The sequence below is a fragment of the Halichoerus grypus genome, chromosome 1, assembly GCF_964656455.1.
Source record: "Halichoerus grypus chromosome 1, mHalGry1.hap1.1, whole genome shotgun sequence".
In the NCBI taxonomy this organism is placed as follows: Eukaryota; Metazoa; Chordata; class Mammalia; order Carnivora; family Phocidae; genus Halichoerus; species Halichoerus grypus.
Window position 1 is genome coordinate 60,649,862 of NC_135712.1, and position 13,134 is coordinate 60,662,995.

General features: G+C 41.1%; 1 protein-coding gene across 3 annotated transcripts in view; it reads right to left on the reverse strand.

The window, feature by feature from the left end:
- Positions 1-4,971: 4,971 nt before the first annotated feature.
- Positions 4,972-13,134, reverse strand: part of LSAMP (limbic system associated membrane protein) — a 645,767-nt gene continuing 637,604 nt past the window's right edge. For all 3 annotated transcript variants that reach the window (XM_078066400.1, XM_078066398.1, XM_078066402.1), the window contains one exon: positions 4,972-13,030. In XM_078066400.1, the coding sequence (XP_077922526.1) occupies positions 12,933-13,030 (98 nt within the window). In that variant the 3' untranslated portion in view covers positions 4,972-12,932. The remainder of the gene's footprint in view (positions 13,031-13,134) is intronic.

Sequence of the window (13,134 nt, forward strand, 5' to 3'; positions counted from 1 at the left end):
AGGGAAAAACACCAGAATGTTGTTACTTAGGGATAAGAATATGATCCTTCTAGAACAACAAGAGAAAGCCTGAGCCAGGCTTTTTTCGCTGAAAGATGGAGTTTGTCAAACAAGGACTAATAGATGCAGAGGGAGAGCTGTGTATCTTTTCACATTTTACCACTGGTCATGCGTGCCCTGAGACAGATTCTCCAAGTCCTAGAATGTGGCTGCATGTTGAGTGAGTGTAGGGGCAGAGGAATGTGTGTGTCTTGGGAAAGCCCATGTGTATTTAATGGCCATGACTCAGGCCTCCTTCTGGCTCATTTCTTTCTTGGTCCAGCTACATAACTCTCCAGGCCAGGTGAAATCGGTTCAGGGCAGTGTATTGTAGCAGGTCTGGGCTGGTGAGAGGCGAAGCGGGGAAGGGTTGGCCAGACTTGTGGGCCATGTTTATGAGGAGCTTTTTCAAGTGCACAACCCAAATGTCCAGCAAGTGCGAAATGTCTCCATTCCGGAGGGGTTCTCAATCCTTTCCTTGGGGAATCCTCTTGGTTCTGGGAGGTTTTGTTTTCTTTTCTTTTCTTTCAGAATTTGCTGAAATATTAACGTATCTGGGTGAATCGGTGCTACTTGAAAGCTATTCCATCTCGACTGCTGGTATAGAGCCTGGGAATTTACATATTAAGAATAAGGCAAGGGGCGTCTGCCTTCGGCTCAGGTCATGATCCCAGGGTCCTGGGATGGAGCCCCGCATCGGGCTCCCTGCTCAGCGGGAAGCCTGCTTCTCCCTCTCCCACTCCTCCTGCTTGTGTTCCTGCTCTCCCTGTCTCTCTCTCTCTCTGTCAATTAAATAAATAAAACCTTAAAAAAAAAAGAATAAGGAAAAAACTCAACAGTACAGGTTACGCTAATAATCTAGGAGCCAGGAAAGAATAAAAGGACAGAGAAGTATGTTCAGAGTCCAGGGATTTGGAGTCAAAATGTTAATGCGGTAGAGGTCTGCGGATGGAGCCCGCGGTTGCTGTAGTAAAAACCATAATACAGGTCCTTTTTCATTGACAGCTGCCTGGGAGCTTCTGGACTCTTCAGCTGGAGCTGCTTGGGACTATAACCACACCATTTCTCTTGACCTAACCCGTGTCCTTCCCCATTCCTGAGGTTTTGATCAGGGTCTGTAACCCTCCTAGAGTTAACAGGTAGAGACTACCGGGGGGATGGGCAGGGGTTGTCACACAAAATAATCTTTATTTGCAGCAAATAAGGAGATCATGGAGAATAACTTTCAAACAGTGGTTCCCTGAGCAGGGGTGAGCGGGTTCTTTTTATTTAGGGTTTAGGACAGATAGTCACAAGGGGAGCTTTGTCATCTCCCGTAAAGGGCAAGCATGCAGTTGCGCAGGCATAGTTAGGCATCCTATGTTATGTTAATGAAGCTTGTGCCCCTCCTAGGGCGGAGACTTTGACATTATAATGAAGCAGAGGCGACTGGGGATAGGAGCTCTGGGCATGCTCCTAGAGCCCGGTATAAACTGGATAGGGTCTTGGGCTTATTATCTCAGGGTAAGGAATGCAGGGTTTTGCTTGTTCAGAGGCTGGAATTTCAGTTGACCTTGAGTCCAGGCTTCTGTAAAAACAGCTAATGGATTTATGAGTAGGGTGTGAAAAGATACAATAGCTGATTAGGGGAGAAACAGTTCTCTGAAAAAAATAAGGTTTAAGTTTTCTGCTAGTTTTAACTTCATTAACCCTATGGGGCACGGTTTCGATCCTGCAAAAACAATTCAGGAATGTACGTTGGATCAGCCTTTACTTTTGAAACAGCACTGGGAGTTTTACCATTGATTTATTGTCTCTGGTATGGTTAGGCTAATTCCTGGCTTGATAGAGACTGTTAGTTTTTGCATTCCATTTGTTCCCTTAAATCCTCAACTACTGAGGTTTTTGCATTTGTAATTCTAACACTCTGCTGGAAGTGTGCTTGGGCAAGAAGAGCTGGTAGGGCATAGGTCACAAAAATAGCTGGGGGAGGGGCGCCTGGGTGGCTCAGTCATTAAGCGCCTGCTTTCGGCTCAGGTCATGATCCCAGGGTTCTGGAATCGAGCCCCACATCAGGCTCCCTCCTCGGCGGGAAGCCTGCTTCTCTCTCTCCCACTCCCTCTGCTTGTGCTCCTGCTCTCGCTATCTCTGTCTCTGTCAAATAAATAAATAAAATCTTAAAAAACAAAAAATAGCTGGGGGACTAAAATGACTTGTGTCCTGAAAGTTGTCTTTCTTTTTCCGGGGACCCCTAACTTTTTCTGTTTTGAGGTCCACCTCTGGTGCCTGTGCCCACTGTCTTCTCCATGCGGACAGACCCGAGGTAGAAGTTCTTTGGACCAACAGATCTCGAGTTTGATCTGGGAGGCCAGACAGGGGCAGGGTGAGCAAGTAGAATGACACAAAGTAGAGAGAACATGGCCAGTCCCAATTTCACATGACCTTATGTAGTAAAAACTGTCTTGTTTTAAAAGCACATGACAAGTTAACCCACACCTTTTCATTGAGAATGGTTGGGTCTGTAAGAGGTGATTAAGTTAGAAGACCTCCCCTTCTCTGTTCTCAAACACAACTCCCAGGGTTTTCTAAAGATCCTCAACAGTTTGAGATTTGCGGGCCAGGAAGTAGCTTTAACTGATGAAAGTCTACGCCAATGGCCCAGTCTAAGGAGTAGAAGAGAAGGAACTTGGCGGGGAGAGTGGAGAAAGGGCCTTTTCCTCTTCACACCAAAGACCAGTAAGTCTCCACTCTCGGGCTTACAGGCAGCCAAGTGTTCCATGTTTGTGTAACAATTTTGTGTGTGTGTGAGGGAGGGTTCTGCCTTTTGTTCCATAGATTTGAATTTAGAAGTCTTCTGCCACTGTGGTGAGGTTACAGTGATTGGTAGAAAATAATTCCACATGAAGTACATTTGTTGGTTGCATTGAACACAACTCAATTCTATTTTGACAAATGTTTGCTAAATTATTAGCCATTCACTGTGCTAGGTCTGAAAGGATCACAAAGGTGAAAAAGACATGGCCCTTTCATTAAGAGGTTAGATTCACAGACTCCCTTCTTTCCAGCTCTCAGTTGCTGCTTTGAACATACTTTTAAATACATGGGTATAAAGGGAGTAGAAAGTGGGATATACAACAAGGAATTTCTTCTGGGCCACTCAGAAGGCAAAGCCTCAAGGTGGTGTTAACTTTCTAACCCTGTAGCTTTTGTGGCTAAAAGGAAAAAAAAATCTCAAGCCACTTGGGGACAATGCTATTAGAGACTCCCAAGTGGTTTTTTTTTTTGTTTTGTTTTGTTTTGTCTTTTTATGTAAGATTGGAAATGGGAGGTATATGGCTACCCTTTGCCCCAGGTTCTTGGGAGGTAACCTTTAGGTCCTTGGAATTTTCCAAGTAGTAGGAGTTTCTTTGTTATTCATGTTGGGCCCTTGGGTCACACCTGATAGTTCATGCTAATGAGGTAACTTCTGGTGGGCCCCTAGAGAGTTTATGACAGCAAGATGATTCAGGATTGGGGCTGGCATGCCAGAAAGACCAGCCAGGTGGTTAGAGTAGTGGGGCTTTGGGTCTTGTGGTAGTGACATCAGTCTGACCTGGAGAAGGAGTTCAGCTGTTCTGCCAATGATTCAATCAATCATGCCTAAGTGACAAAACTCTAATAAAAACTCTGTGCACCAAAGACTGGGCATTGTCACACATCAGTGTGCTGGGAGGGTAGTGTGTCCTGACTCCATGCGATAAGGACAAAGGAAACTTCATGTTTGGGATTCTCTCAGACTTTGCCCTATGTGTCTCTCTTTAACTGTTCTGATTTGCGTCTTTTTGCTATAATAAAACTGTAATCATAAGGATAACACTTTCCTGCGTTCTGTGACATTCTAGAAATTATTACATCTGAGAGGATAGTGGGAACCCTGAAATTGTGGCTCAGACATGAGCCACAAATTCAGGGACCTCAAGCCACCCTCATTTGTGACGTGAGGGCTATTTTGTTTGAGAACTATGTCTTTAACTTTGAGTTTGGTAAACTCATTGAAGAAAGGCATTTCCAGAATTTTATATAAAATTCAAATTTGGGAAGATTAGGCCCTTAAACGGTCTCTTTAAACCAGAGGGGACCAGGGGTTTGCTTCTGTCTGAGACCTTTTGCCAATCATTGGATTTGATCATGAGTGCTTACTTCCTCACCCTCTCCCTCAGCCACACTCTGATTCAGCATCAGTTCTCTTGTTTTTTCCTGATCTAATTTGGCTACTAAGAGTCAAACTTCAGACCCTCCCAATCACTTCTCATGTACAACGAACCAACCTCACCTCTTCAGATTGTGAATTGCTTATTTCTCATTTTCTTTCGCTATCTCCTGTCTGTCCTGTGCAATGCTATAGGAATTCTATAGAGATTCTGGACGCATTTTGTGAAGGTAATGGCTCTCAGTAAGAATAGACAACACTTTCTTTTTCACAAGTAGAAAAAAAAATAGGTGGCTTTAGAAAGTAATTTTGTTCCTTCTATTGCTATCAAGTAGGATCTTATTAAAACCAATCCTTAAAGATACCCCTACTATGGAGACTTTAATGAAAGAGTATACTCCCTAATGTTTTTTTGGGGATTATGTCCTAAGGTCTCATTCAAATATAACAATCTGGAACTTCTTAATGCTTTACCTGTAGCTTCCCAATGGTAATTAATGCTCTTTCTTATGATCCCTTAAGGGAGAAAAAGAAAAAGCTTGCAGGGAACCTCTTTGCTTAGTTGAAGACAATTATTATAAATGCCACATTCCCTTCTGTGATAGGAGAGATACTGATAGAGCCTGCAAGAGATTCTCTGGCATTCTGTCCACCCCTTCTTCACATTATTTTCATCATTGGCTCCGTTTCCTATCTTATTCGTGAGCACCAACCTCCAAGAGGCAGTGCGGTCGGCCACAAGATCACTGACTCAGGGCAATGAAGACATGTCTCCTTTTCACATTTATTTCATTTTGTTTTAAGATCACAGAAGAGCAGAGCATTCATACGTGTAAAGTAACAGAAGAGAGAAACAGAATTTAAATACATTTTAAAAGAAAAGAAAAAAAGCTTTTTTTAATTTTAATTTTTTTTTAAACACACATTGCGCTTTTTATTTTCCTTCACAGAGCTAGTGTCCAGGGAAAAAAATCCATCCAATAAACTTTGAACAACAACAACAAAAAAACAAATAAAAAATGGCCATGTGTTTGTATCATCAAGGAAAAGTTTTGTTTATGTCTACAGGGCTGAAAAAAAGGAATATATTTATATATATATATATTTATATGTATATAACACTGTTAATAAGGAGAATTCTAACCAAGAGCAGGATTTATACACCCTTCAGTAGAGCGGTGATAAGGAAGGGGTGAGGCAAGGTTGGGGGGAAAGAAGGCGGAGGTTTTGTCCCATGCTTCTCTCCCCCTGCATCTTTTTCCCTTTAACCTTCCCTCAAACCCAGTGAATACTTAGGGAGCAGGACTTGGCCATAATCACCAGAATGAACCATTTACATTCTCTGGTGAAAAGCAAAGACTTAGGGAAGTGGGTCCAGAAAAGGCCACAGATATCTTAGAATTACTGCCACATGCCATGAAGCTAGTAGCTCCATGTTTTTTCTTCATTTGCAAGAAGCAGATTTTTACTCTGTGCCTGGCTTTACATAGAGAAGGCTTGTGCAGAGGAAAATGTAGCTGTAGGAGTAGATCCAGGAGCACCACTCAAAGAGACACCTCTGAAGTAACCATGAAAATGGGGAGTTGTCCTATGGGCAGGTCATTCTCCCACTTAAAGAGAGCTTGGTAAGTGCTCTAAGCACATCCCACATCCTTATCTACATCAAGTGATACTAACGCTGGGAAGTTACGGATAATCCCTGCTCTACAGTACACAGGAGACTCAGATGGTTTCTGTTCTCCTAGGCAATGACTGAAAAAGCTAATTTGAGCCTCCAGGATAGCGTGGGGCTACGCTTCGATGGGTTAAAACAAGTGGGCCTGTGCTCAATCCCTTCAGAATATGGCACAAGAAAGTAATTCCTCATTAACTGCCTGAGAAGCATCATTTCTGTGTCCCCTCTTCTCAGAGAACTGAACTTCCACATTTGATCTTGGCTTTCACAATGACTCTTACTGTATTTGACTCTGTCACCTCCTGAAATGTGTTTCTTTTTGTCCTATTTTTAACTTGTCTTCTTTAAATGATATCGACCTGTACTTTTTGAAAATGAGGCTTGTTTTCTCTCTGTCCATTTGCTTGACTTCACAGCCTCTAAGTCAAGTTTAGGGAAACTCATGTCATGAGAAATTCCTTACAAAACAAAATGTATTGTCTTGCCTTTTTCTCACAGAACAGCCTTTTGAACCTGCCCGGGACCACATGCCTACTGCCACCAGCACAAGCAGAATTTTCAAGGATACACATTTACTGAAATGAGGCACTTGGCCCAGGATGAGGAAAAAAACAAAAACAAAAACAAAAAAAACCCCTGATGTTTCCTTTCATATGCACAGCATGCATAATACTCAATCTGGCTACTTTCCTTCCTATGAAAGATTATTAGAATACAGTGCAACAGTTCGATTTTTTATTATAAGGAAAAAACTCCAGCTATTTCAATGCCTTCAGTATCATCTGAATGTGTCCCTTCTCTACATTGCTAAGAAGTTTTGATCAGAAGAGGATTTTAGAACCAGTCCAGGGACCCTGTATTCTAGACGTTTTGGCTTTTGAAATGGAGATGATGGAATGATGGTACCGAGAAATGAAGGTGGTACAGAGGCCAAACTGAAGGTGACACACAGCTCCTTGGAATGACCAGCTGGCCACATGCTACATGAGCGTGAAATTCTTATTCAGAATCAGAGTTTAGAGCTGACAGAGGTCTTAGAGATGTGATCCAAATTCCTTACTTTCAGTATGAGAAAACCAGGTCTCAGGAAGGTTAAATGACTTGCTTAAGGTCACCTAGCTTGTTTGTGGGCAGACCCCAGCCAGAATCCAATTCTCTTGACTTTCTGCTTCACCTTGAAGTTGCCATTTATCTTGGGTGGAGGAGTGTACTTTAAGTGTAATGTCAATTTGACCTAAGTTGCTTTCTATAACAATCCATGCAGAAAGTTCATGTGATTCCCAAAGTCATCTCTTTGATAGCTCTTTGTGGCTGTTCAGATTGTAGAAAATACATATATGTCACTCTTTTAAACACATCAGACCCTTCAAAAAGACTCCAAGAGAAGGTGCCTGAGAGAGATAGTCCCAATTAAAGTAATTATGTCCTCATTTGCAATATTCAGGATAGATATGTAGAAATACAGGTCTATCAGATTAAGTAAAAGTAATCATTTCCTAGGGTAACTTGGCAAGATATTTCTCAAGGATATAGCATATTTCTTATATCCTACAATTTCTTAGAATCAAGATGAAAAAGAAGCTTTCCCAATGTCTTTCTCTGATGGAAGATAAAAACTGAGTAATATTTTGCTCACCAAGCTGTAGGTGACCTCCTTGGATCCATTTAAATAAGCCATCCTAGATGGTGGGTAAGAAGTAACAAGAAGACACTGGGAGTTGATGCAACAGATACATGAGACCTTAAAACTCCTTCCTCCCTGTCTTCTCATTTCCCTTGCTTTGGGGTCAGGTGAGACAGCTGTGGCAACAGTTGGGAGAAACTCCACTTAGGTCTCTCAGGAACAAAGAGGTGGCCTCCTGTGACTTGAGCAGGATGTCACCTTTAATAGTTCCTGTGGGTCTGCTTCCTTTTGCTGAGGCAACCTTCTTGTTCGGGACATTAGTCATACTCCTTCCTATTCTCACCTGTGAAATGCTTTAGTTTTTATTTGATTTTTTTTTCTTTAAGATTCATAGATTTAGCTGAACCTGGGCACTGCATGAAAAATGAAGTTTACATAGTTTATATTATGTACATAAACTAGTGATTTACATTGATTTACACATGATTGGTGCCTAATTTATTAATCAGCACACAGTATGTAAATGCACTGAAAGGAAATCAAGATTTTAAAATAAGTTTTCCATAATATCCATAAACATTTGCACTGGTGTAAATGTTAAACCTAAACCTAACGTTACCACCAGCTTCCTTGCCAAGAGGAAAGTGACGTATGTTGCTGGGGGAAAACAAGTTCTCTCTTGAATTTCAGTTGGGCCGCATTTGACAGCACAGCTACATGCAAATGAGAAGAGTTTACTTCTCTTCCACTAGTATGCACATAAATGTAAACTCCATTTTGCATTTAGTGAGATGTTTACAGATATTATGCCAACCATGATGGAAAATTTACATCACTGGGGCAAATGTAGTCTTTGAAAGAGAAATATTTTAAGTACGGAAGAAAGAAGAAGCCTTCCTGAACTGAATTTGAGTTTTTTAATTTAGGGTCCTATCTCACCATTTTTGTGCTATGTTTAACATTTGTCTTCAAAATATTAATAGTTTTTATAGGTCAGATATAACACTGCACTTAAATTTCTATAAAAAATTGATAGTTACTTGTAACCAAGACTAAATTCAGGCTAAAAAGTTAATGAAGATGAAGAGAAAAATAAGGCCATGGTTAATCCCATGGAACTTGGTCCACAAAAAATTCCTCTTAAACAAGTAATTACGAAGTGGAAAAAATGGGGCTCCGTATCTTTCTAAATGAAGCATAGCTCTTTTTTTTTTTTAACCAAATTCAGTATTTTTCTTCCTTTTAACCATTATTCTAGATTTGTCTTATAATACATACAATATTGTAAATATAGCATCTGTAAAGATAAGATTAAAAAAAATACATACACATATATATTATTTTTCCACAAATAATTCAAGGCCTGCAAAAAGCAAAAGGAGAGATTCCGGGAGACAAGCCAATAGAAACAGTCAAACCACAACCACCCTGGGGATGGAAACTGTGACTCTGGAGTAGTTAAGAAGCTAACAACTTGGTAGGTAATAACTCAGAAATAATTTCATGCTGAGGAGTTTAGTTTTTGTGTGCAAAGGAGGTAAGTCCATTTTTGGAGGAGAAACAGATTTGTGTTTCTGTCTCCAAGAACATGAATATCACGAGTACTTTTACAAGGTCTCTATGAATAGCCCCAGTTGACTGAATATGTAGTAAAAAAATGCCCATGGCAAGGGAGAAGTCTGACTTGGAAGAGAAGGCAAAGGTCAATAGGACACTTCTTCCCCAACAGAAGACACAATTTTTCCCTAAGCCTTAGTTCTTTTAGGGCAGAGGGATTTCATGTCTCAAAACAAGTAAGACTGTTCCTCCAACAAGGCAACACCTTCTGATGAACAGTTAATTGCACAGAAGATATAATTCTGCAGTTGTAAAACCTAGGGTAGTTCTCATTCTTCAGGAAGTGCCCTTGGTCAAGGTCATTTCTGCTTTCGTTAACTGAAGGTCGGTTCTAAGAATTTTGTTTTATGAATGGTGGAGTTTCGTTTTGCATACAGAGGACATTAAATATATTAGCCATTCAGATTAATTCATGAATTTCACTCCTCTCAGGGTATTATTTCCAACCAGTTGGTTCTTTTCAGTGCAGGGTTTCAAGTTTTGATTACCAATGGACAAGATTCTTGAAGGGATTTATAGCAATATGATGAACTAAATTCCAAGAAGTCCCATGTTCAGACTCAATTTCTTGGTGTCAGTCCTCCGGCTGCCACCTTTTTCCTGACCTTTCTCCAAATTAGGTTCTCCTCCATTCTTCACATTGCTTAGAGACATTCTCAAACCTAGGAGATTTCTGGGGCCAATGTTTGCTCTGAAACAGGAGCCAGGACAATTTTTTTTAAATTCCCAGATCCTGCCAGAGATATATGCAAACACCACAATATTCAATATATGTTTAATTATGTTTAATATATGGTCCATTATATTAAAACTCAGGGAACAAATGGTGCTGACAAGGCAGACATTCCTTTCTGCGGAGAATCTCCTTCCATAAAATCAAGACCTTGTCGTTATGATAGGGTGGAGACAATACGAAATGTAGGCGTATGATTAAAATATGTCACATGCCACAAGGATCTGTTCCTGAAACTGATACTAAACCAAATTAACTCCTGCTACTTTTCTTTTCTTATATATCTTTAAATTAGCATGCATTCCTCTAAAGCTTCCACCTAAGAATGTGACTGGCTCTTCAATATGTGGGAAACATTTATCATCAATGATGATAAACTTTTATTCCTGTACTAAGACCAAAATGTTAGAGAAACCCCGATTGTCAATAAACTGATGCTGGATAGGAATATGGCTCACCTTCCCTATATTTTAGTAGCTACTTTCTGGGATAAGAATTTCTGTACTATGCGAGGATCTGCCACAAATACTCTTATCCATCCCCAAGCCCAATTTGCCCTTCAGTTTCATGTCTAAACCCCAATCATAAAAGAAGACTGGTAATAAGCTTTCTAAAACAAACAATAGAATCCCCTAGAACAGATTTAAAATGTTGCTTATCAAAGAGATCATTACCTTCAAAGACAAGGCTCATTGCAAAGAGGCTTCAATTAATGAAATCTATCAGTAGACATTTTAGGTCTGTCTTTTCTTCTTCCCTCCTTTCCTTCCTTCCTTCCTTCCTTCCTTCCCTCTTTTCCACTTTTTCCCTCTCTTCTTCTCTTCCTTTCTCTCTTCCTTCCTTTTTCTATTTGCAGTTAGGACGTTTCCTGTTTTATATTCTGTGACAGCTATTTTGCAGGTTCCAAAACTAAAGGAGGTACCATATTTGGCTCTTCTGAAATACATTCAATTGTGACCTCAATAATAATCCTCTGTCTTTTCAAAAACTAAAGGAGGTACCATATTTGGCTCTTCTGAAATACATTCAATTGTGACCTCAATAATAATCCTCTGTCTTTTCATAAACTGAGCCACTTCCAATGCCTCCTATAGTTTAAGTGAAAGCAATGGTTGGTTTCTTGACAAAGACATCTACAGACAGAGAGCCAGCTCTCTCTGCAAAACCTTTCCTAAGAAAATCCTGGTGTTGTGGCGATACCAAGCTTTGTGGCGTGTGTACAACTTTGACCTAAATTATTACAAGTTTCCCAGTTCTTTTGATTAAGGAACTAACTCACATTTCAGATGACTCTTGTCGATGTAAACTTAGACATCATACCCCCCACAGTATCTTTTTCAGGAACCAGAAGCCAAAAGTGAGCAGGGAAGGTGGAATATATTCCAGCGGCCTGGCCTAGGATAATGATGGACTACTGCGAACAATGGTGCTGCAAACATTACCAGTGGAGCAAAAAAGGAGATTGTGCAGGCCACCAAATAAAGTATTAGCTTACAACACCAGGACAAAAATCTGCAAAGGAGCACAAGGAATGGATTCCTTCTTGTTATGGTCAATGCTTTGTATAGAGCTCTGCCAACATCTCTACAAAAGGAGTAGGGACCTGCGCATCTGTCTACTTTTCCTGCCTTGCTCACTCTCACTATATTTTATCTGAAATAGGAAACAATCTCTGCTCAAGGGAATCCATGGGCCAAATGCAGTGTTATTTGAAGATCAGGGAAGGGGCACAGCAGGGCTGCTTAGGATCTCCATGTGGCTCATCAACCTTTCATTGGGAGTTAACACTTGGAGACCTTCCTGGTTCTTGGGATTTACTCAACACACGCTACTCACTCCTGCAGCAGAGCAGGTCCAAGCCTGCAAAAAGCCAGGAAATACATGAATTCCTCAGACTCATGAAACAAGAGTGAAATCAGAAACCTTCTCTCCTAGGTCACCTCATTGACGTCACTGATTCTTTCTACTGTTTGCTCACCCCGTCAATAGTAGGCACTTTCATTTACAGTGATATTCTGAGTGACTCTCGACTGGGTTCTGATGATTGGACTAGGAGGAATATGAGGTTCTGCCCTTAGAAGGGGCACAGCTTGGTGTGGATACACACTGATGTCATGCGACAGCCATGGGGGAGGTTGGGGGACTCTGCTCCATGCCTCCTTCCCCACCATGTCCCCCAGCAACTTGTCACAGCCGCATCTCACAATTACAGTGCGGGACAGTATCTACAGCACAATGAGTCTATGTACACATGGACCATTCCCTTGGCATGCTTTAGAGAGAGACACACACACGCTCACACACATGTACACCCACGTGAGAGCGAGAGACTTGAGCACGCGCACACAGTGGAGAAAATTAAAATGGCACTTCCTAGCGTTTGCGGCATGACTAGTGCTGGGGGGTGTGGTAGGGGGTGAAGAGAAGCAGCAGCTATGGGGATGGGGGGGTATAAAGGGAGTCTCTGGGATGGATGTGGGGGAGACAGAACACACTGGAGGGGGAGGAGATGGTCTTAAAAGTTGGAGAGATAGTGGAGGCAGGAAAGCCAGGTAAAGGCTCAACACAGGATTCCAGCGTGGATTCCACTGATAGTCTGAAATGGCTATGAATCAGCTCAAATGAATAACAAAATAAAAAGATGATGGAAATATAAACACCAAAGGCAAGACCTTATTTTTGATTTCTCCACAGATGAAAAAGAATGAAGGAAGGATAAAGTGTGTGTGGGGGGGTTAATATCCATCTGACACTTCTTCACTCCTCCTATTTTTACAACATCCGGGTGTCCTTAGCATGATGTAGTCTTTATATAGTATACTTTTGCTTCGATATACACATATCCTTGTAGAAGTTTTCCCACCCTGATTTATAGTTAAGTTTTTATTGATGGACTTTAAAATGGTTTTAAGTGTATTTTCTTCTTCGTTTTCTTATTTCCCCCTTCATTTAAAAACACACAAAGTTGTAAAATAAACAGTCTCCCCCCATCTCGCTCTCTCTGTCTCTCTCTCTCTGTATCCTGTGTGACGCATTTTTGTGTGTTTTTTTAAATTATTTTTAAATTTTTATTCTATTAACATTTGCTGAGAAGGCAGAGCAGAGATGCTGCCAGCAGCCACAGTGGTACGGCCAGACTGATGGATCCATTTATTCCTCTCACCGACCCAGGCCCTGCAATGCAAAAGAGAAAGAAAAGAGAATAGTTACGTCCAGCCTCACTCTGTGTTACAGCTGACAGCCGACAGTATCAGAGGTAAGAATGGGCCAGGTACCAG